The sequence below is a fragment of the Pygoscelis adeliae genome, unplaced genomic scaffold, assembly GCF_000699105.1.
Source record: "Pygoscelis adeliae isolate BGI_AS28 unplaced genomic scaffold, ASM69910v1 Scaffold14, whole genome shotgun sequence".
In the NCBI taxonomy this organism is placed as follows: domain Eukaryota; kingdom Metazoa; phylum Chordata; class Aves; order Sphenisciformes; family Spheniscidae; genus Pygoscelis; species Pygoscelis adeliae.
The window spans coordinates 17,548,570-17,555,710 of record NW_008825109.1 but is presented as its reverse complement, the minus strand read 5'-3'; the positions used below and the strand labels follow the sequence as shown (position 1 = coordinate 17,555,710).

Here is a 7,141-nt window from a genome sequence, read left to right as displayed (position 1 = left end):
GGGGAGGAGGTGCTCCAGGCCCCCCGGGAGGGCTCCCCTGCAGCCCCTGGAGAGACCACGCTGGAGCAGGTTTGCTCTGAAGGACTGCAGCCCACGGGGAGGCCCCATGCTAGAGCAGGGACAATATCTGAGGAGGAAGGAGCAGCAAAGAGGAACTGTCATGGACTTACCACAACCCTCCATTCCCCATCCTCCTGTGCCGCTTGCGAGAGAGGCAGAGGAGTTGGGAGTGAAGTTGAGCCTAGGAAAAAACAGTAGGCGGAAGAGGGGGTTAGATTTTGTCTTTGTTTCTCACCGTCCTACTCTATTTTAATTGGCAATAAATTAAATCAATTTTTCCCAAGCCAAGTTTGGTTTGCTCATGACAGTAACTGGTAAGTGATCTCCCTGCCTTTATCTCGATCCATGAGCTTTTCTATCTTATTTTCTTTCCCCTGTACTGCTGAGGAGGAGGAATGAGGGAGCAGCTGGGTGGGCAGCTGGCAGCCAGCCACGGTCAACCCACCACAATACCCTATAGTTCTTTGCCTAAGATTAGTGTTACAACCTTTTATTTTACTCATTTCATCAAGAAAATGGAGATAATAGGCATCCCAACGTGTCAGGCAAAATCTGTGATGAAGTCCTGCATCCAGCTCAGCTGACCTTGTGATTAAAACAACGTGTCAGCGTTGACGTACAGATATATTCAGAACTGAGGGAGACCTTTTAGGTGTCTGTTCTATCCCAAGACACCTAAACAAGTCTTACTGACTTATATGCCCTTGAACCTGGGAGCAAACAAGGATTTCTCATTTACTTTTTCCCTAACATTAAAGAAGTGCAAAGAAGCAATCTGAAGTTCCAGCCTAATATTAGAAAACAAGGGGGACTGAAAGCAGAAAAAAGTAAGAGGTAGCCATCCCATGTCCTGTTCAAAATGTGGATAAAACTATCAAAAAGCAAGAACAGATTAGCAACATCATGAGCCCTGTCCTGAAATAGCTGAAACAAGTTATGGCAGAGCTAGAGGCTCTGCAAATGTCTATGAATTGCATTGTCGTAACAAAAGTATTCTGTCTTATTGCTAATAAATTCCTAAATCTCTTTGTACTTCAGTTGTCTACCTGTTAAATAAGGATAACGCTTGCTAGCGGCTTTTGAGGAGATAGTCCTTAATGACTGCAAGTTGCTCATCTGAGAGCCATATAAGCACGAGGGAGTCAAAAATATAATGCTTAGAAGGAGGTAATTAATGAGGACTCTTGAAAGCCAACAAGCTTTTAAAAAATAGTTGACCCAGCTACTGGATTCAGTAACTGATTTTTACATATTTATGACCTTTGTTGGACCGAAGCTTAGGTGATTTGCTCCTCATCTCAAAAGGAGCCTGTAGCACAGCTAAGTATCCCAAAAGCTACAGAGACATCTTACCCTATTTTGGTATACAGCAACTACTGAAGAAAAAAACCATAGAACTGTACTTAAAACCATGACTTTGCATTACAATCTCTTGCAGCATTTCTGAAATATTTGCTTAGGTCACAGGACAAATTGATGAATGCCTGGATTAAAGCATCTAAATAAAGATCCTAATGCAAATCCCCAAATTTGCTGTTAAGTGAAACTGCCTTTTAAGGTTCTCTCTCCTGAGGTATGTATTGCTGAGATTTTTACTTGCTTACATGTTATTTCCATCAGTTCTGAATAAAAGAGATGCAGGCAAGAGTATTTCACGCTTGGCTGGCTAGCACTTTCTTCATTTGTGATACAGGTCCAGCTTGGCAGCAAGATAGAAGCTAACAGATGATCTCCATTACAATTACTTGCAGGTAGTGCAGAGGTTAGTGAAAACACGGGGACTAGCAACCCTTTTGGCCTTAAAAAAGTTGCACTGACATAACAAAATCCCTCTCTTTACAAGAGGAAAGCTCAGAGCTGTTGAGGCTTATTATTCAACTGCTGGATGCAGAAATGCGTAACTGTTGCTCGATTCTGTACCCTTTTTTCCCCCAAAGTTTCACTCTGCTTTTTGAGTAATAAAGGCATTTCTCCATTTGCTTCTCAAATGGCTACTGTTGCATGTTGGTTTGAAGCCCCAGACTTCAGAGAAAGAACCCCAACAGTAAGCTGGGTTCTTATGTCTCATTTCCCATTTGTGATGCAACTCTCATGGAAGTCAGTGTCTACTCAGCCAATATAAGCTCTTATTTAAAATCAAAGCAGGATTTAAGATGGCAAACACCAACCATGACCTAGTATGTAAGAGTACATATTAAAATATATGTAAAAGAGGTTAAGACTGCTCATAACATCCACCTCTGTGCCAACGCTGACAGAAAGAGTAGCATCTTCTGGTCCCACACAGTCTACAGATACTCTGGTCATAGCGATCCAGATGTCAGACCACAGAGACAGAAAGACATTGTCATTTTATCAAAAGGCAAAGGAAGCAAGGTCGGTGCCTCAATAAATTCAAGGACCGTGGCCTCAGCATACTGAGGACCACAGAGGTGGCTCACGTATTTGAAACAACTGAAATTATTCCTCTCTTTCACCCTTTCTAGAAGGTGGCAGAGGGCTTCTGGCCTGCTCCTATAGCAAAATCTACCCTTGGCTGTACTGAGCAGGGCTTTAACTATGTGTCAGACACCAACGTGGCACAAGTTGGGCATTATTTAGTGTCAGCAAAGGTGACAGAGTAATCTAAGATATTTGGATGTTAAAATGCAAGGTATCTAACTTTTATAAAGGATACCAAATATCCCCAGGACTGGTGTCTGGGGAATTCCCTTTCATTATAGAAGTGCAGAAAAACATTTCACAAGGTGTGGAAAGGCAAGACCCGTGTCTAAAGAAAAAGAAAGGGGAAAAATTGCAATCTATCATTTTGAACACTACCTTGATTATTGCGATTAGTGTAATACCTCTGTCATAGGAGATGGAGAACCTGATAATGAATACAAGTCTGTACTTTAAACTGTGTTTTTAGGTAACCTCAAGCAGTGTATTGGACTATAATAGAGAGCAGACAATACACTGACCCCCCATACACAAATTTATAACCACAGTTAGAAAGGGTCTAACTTTCTTCCCTAGATGCCATTCAAGAGGGAAAAAAAGCTGTGCCAGGCAAAAAGAAAGTTTTCACGAGTGCTACAACAAAGGCCATTTATCCAGCAGCGGCCATCTTCAGACACACATAGAAAAGGTGAGGCTTTTTGGAAAGGTAGAGGGAGGAAAAGAGGAACCCTCTCAGAACAAGTAAACAAACCGAGACCCAGAGGAGCCCGAAGAACTGCAGTTCGAGAGGGCCAGCCCCATCCCTGCAAACCAAGAGGAAACCCCATCTAATCCAGCTTTTAGCAAAGCATAGATTAGATGAGTCTAAACATGTACGTAAATTGTTTGGGGAGTCGAGTGGTTAATCACTTTCCTTAATGTTTTTTGCCCTTTGTTAAATACACTTACTGCCAGCTCTTAATTATCCAGCATAACAGGGAGGAAAGGTGGGGTAAGAGGGGATGAAACAAAAATAAGGATAAGGTGAAGCATGCAAATGAGGCTATTAAAATCATATAGGGGGAATGTGAAGAAGAAAAGGAAGGTTAGTAAAATGGATCCTCATATTAGTACGCCCTCATGCACGTTAAGTTCAGTACAATACAATGTGTCCGTGGCAGCTTAGGTCTGGAAGCAGTATTGCAACGAGCTAATAGACCCGGTAACGGCAGGACAGCACCACCAGTTCAGAGGGTTTCCTGCCCTTCCCCTGCCTGCCAGGCTGAGCTGCCCGTTTCCAGCACTTGCTGCGCTGCATCACAGCCTCTGCTAAGCCGACACCGTTGTTTGCGTGGCTGTGCTAGAACTAGGGTGAGGGGACTGCCCAGCTTGAAATTTAACTCCGCCAGAAATGTTTGTCGTTTATGTTCCAATTTCTGGACGCTTTTTATAAGGAGTATCAGCATTATATAGGCTCTGGTCACAAAGAATGACCAGCATATGTCCGGGTAGACCAGGAGAGCAATAAGCAGAGCACTGTCTAGCAAGATGGAAATCTCTTTGGAATTAGCATGGCCGATGCCCACATCTGCTAAGTGATGGGAATTGTCTCCCATCACACAGACGTCTCGAAGGTAAGAAATTACTAATAGGGAGAGTGATGAGTTTTCATTATGAGGACTTTCATGGAAACTGTAACACTTCTTCCAATACTTGTGAAATCCTCTGTCCAAAGTACACGGAGAAAGTGTGGTATCTGTTGAAATCGCAGCGTGATAAAAATATCAAAATGTCATGGAGCTCAGGGTATGCATAAATGTGCTCCTTGCCAGTTGCCAAGGGACTTTGCAGCCAACATTACAGTTATATTTAACTTCTGAAACACTTTTGCAGACATGCTATAATGCAACATTTTGTTTTGCCTGATTGCTTTTATTTGATCCCTCCTTTCCAGGGAGATTTTTCGTATATTTGACACTAGCAGTTGTTTTGACCATGAAAATTTGGATTTAGGTCAGCTGTTCACAAGCAATTTAGATGGTGACACAAATTCCTCAGTAGGAATACTTCTAGCACCAGAAAGTGAGACACACTTGTCAGACGTGAACAGTCTTTTAAACCACTTGCCTGTGGATTTATCTGTGATACAGTCATTTCTGAATTCACGTTCTTATGCAAACCTCCCTCTTCAGACTTACCGTGCTGTGGTAACAGACTTTTGCTACGGTGTGTGACTGATAATAGCTGGGGGGAGAGGTTAACGTAAAACTAAACGCTAGGCCATCCCCTAGGTGTTGATCTAGCCAGAAAACTAGTATTAAATATATGCACAGCTTTGCCTCCACTACCCTTAGAACATATCACTTAAAACGCATTAGGTCACAGGTTCTAACAAGCACATCAATCAACAAACAGCCAGGAGGTGCTAACATTCTTTGATGTCTCGGATCAGATAGGGATACTACAGTAGACAGTTATATACGTGGTTATGGATGTGGCCAACTCCTGGTCAAAACCGAGGCCTCTGTTCCCCGCAGAGCCAATTCAGCTCAGGTGCATCGGCCGGTGTCAGCTATTAGCGATGCACTGCCTCCGCCTTTGGATGCAGGCAGCTGCAGAAGGAAAGGCGCTCCACAGCAGTCCCAGCACGACCCACACCACCATCTTCACCACTGGATCTGTCCTACTATTAGTGTCAGTCAGGAGAAGACTATGACTCGTGGCTGTAAGGAAACGTTAAGACCCACGGCTGCAGTCCCTAGGCTCTGTAACTGACTTTTGCCCTCCCTGTTTTTCATTTCCCTCCACTCCTGCCCAATGATAAAACGGTTGAAAACATTTTATCGTGGACAAAACTCAATACGTTTTTCACCATGCTTATTTCAGGAGCAAACAGATAAACCAGATGTAAAAACTTGTATGAAGAAGCCACAAGAAAAATTCAGCTGAAAGATAGTCTGACAGCTGACAACACGGTCTTTAGAAGACGTGTAAGGTGACCTGGGTTACATATGCTCCTACCTATGCCCAATAAAAAATTGTTAAAGAGAGAAATTATGCCATCAGTTATAATGCCTGTAACTGTATTAAAATCATAGGAGTAGCATTACATTAGTCAGTGCAAAATATCTACAGAAAATTTCTTTGTGGTCTAAATAAGGACTGACACCAAATAAACAGATTCTTATTCCTACAAATGTTGTTGAGTTTAAACTATATCAAGCTTCCTGGCTGCCCTTACCTTTATAAATTGAATTAACCTAAATCCTGAACACCAAAGTCCGGCGCATTATATTTGCTGAATAACAAAATGTTTGACTCACGCAGCCGGAGGTAGACCAAGTTCCCATTGAATCCAATTTTGGTAGAAGTTTACTAATGGAAAGCAGAAAGAATTGGTGGTGCTTCATTTTGAGTGCGTACAGGCCTATATAGGCTACTTAGGAATAAAACGTGGGGGCTCCCAAAATCTCTGCATCTGTTTTTTTCAGCAACTTTGATAATTAGCTCACGTAAAAGCAGAAATTATGGGGAAACAGATAACCACGTTAAATCACATGATTCTCCTCCTCCAAAAAAAAAAAAAAAAGTATACTTCTCATGAAGGTGACGATGGACATTGTTTTGCTTTTTCCCATTACTGCTGATTATCAAAACACTTAGACGGAATTAGAGGTTTTCTCTCTTATCCCTGTTATCCTGCTTAACAAAAACCAACTGTTAATGACATCAAAATCAATAATAAACGGAAAAAATAATAAGCTAATCATGCATATCACAAAAGACGACATAGAGGAACAATCTCCGTAAATAATCTTTTTTGGTAGTCATTCGCCCTGAACGACAACCTTCCTCCGCGCGAAGCCAACCCACTCGTGCTGCTCAACAACTAATAAGCGAGTGCTTGCAATAGAAGTGTTGATTGCGGGCGAACCTTTCAGTGGTCACACACAGCGATGGGAAAAGACTTCTGCAAAATCAGATTAATTTCCGACCAAAAAAAAAAATGGCTTATGGCTATTGGAAGTGTTCTCCCGAGGATTTTTTTAACAGCATCAGGGCTTTAATCCCCTATTCAGTGGGCCTAATGTGCCACCTGCTGTTGTAATTCTAAATTATAACAGTCTTTGAAGGAAGCTATCGTTCCGCAGCATTTAAACGAGCCGGCTGAAAAAGTGTGGCTTTGGGGTTTTTTCATTCCGGAAACGGCAGTTTATACAAACACCGGCAAAGAAATTTAAACGTCACCTTCGTTAATGCTGCTCAGGCACTGACAACGCGGGTCTAAGCCATAAAAAGCTGTTCTTGCGCCGCAGACGAAAATAGGATGATCTCCTAGCTCCATCTGGTGGCTTACTTTGCATTACAAGTTTTTGGTGTCTTTCCTCGATGGTTTCCCCCCCCTCAAGAAGCACTAGATATTTATTAAAAGGGCAAGTTTTGCGCCTTCTCTAGGTTTTTATCCCGCCGAGTGCAATTCTGCAGCAGTTCGGTCCGCGCCGCTTGCTAAATCTGGAGCTACACGAAACGCCAGTGGAGCTGCGACCGAGCAGACGCGGGGCGGGTGGCCAGCAGGCAACACCGCCCGCTCGAGCAAAGCCCGCCGATCGCCCCGGGGCCGCTCACCGGCCCCGGGTTAGGCGCTTGCCAGGCCCCCCGC

General features: G+C 43.1%; 1 protein-coding gene across 1 annotated transcript in view; it reads left to right on the top strand.

Moving 5' to 3' along the window:
- The window catches only part of ADAMTS1 (ADAM metallopeptidase with thrombospondin type 1 motif, 1), a 24,904-nt gene that overhangs the window by 5,805 nt on the left and 11,958 nt on the right, over positions 1–7,141 (top strand). The window contains exon 3 of the mRNA XM_009327898.1: positions 6,937–7,116. Within this exon, the coding sequence (XP_009326173.1) occupies positions 6,937–7,116 (180 nt within the window). The remainder of the gene's footprint in view (positions 1–6,936; positions 7,117–7,141) is intronic.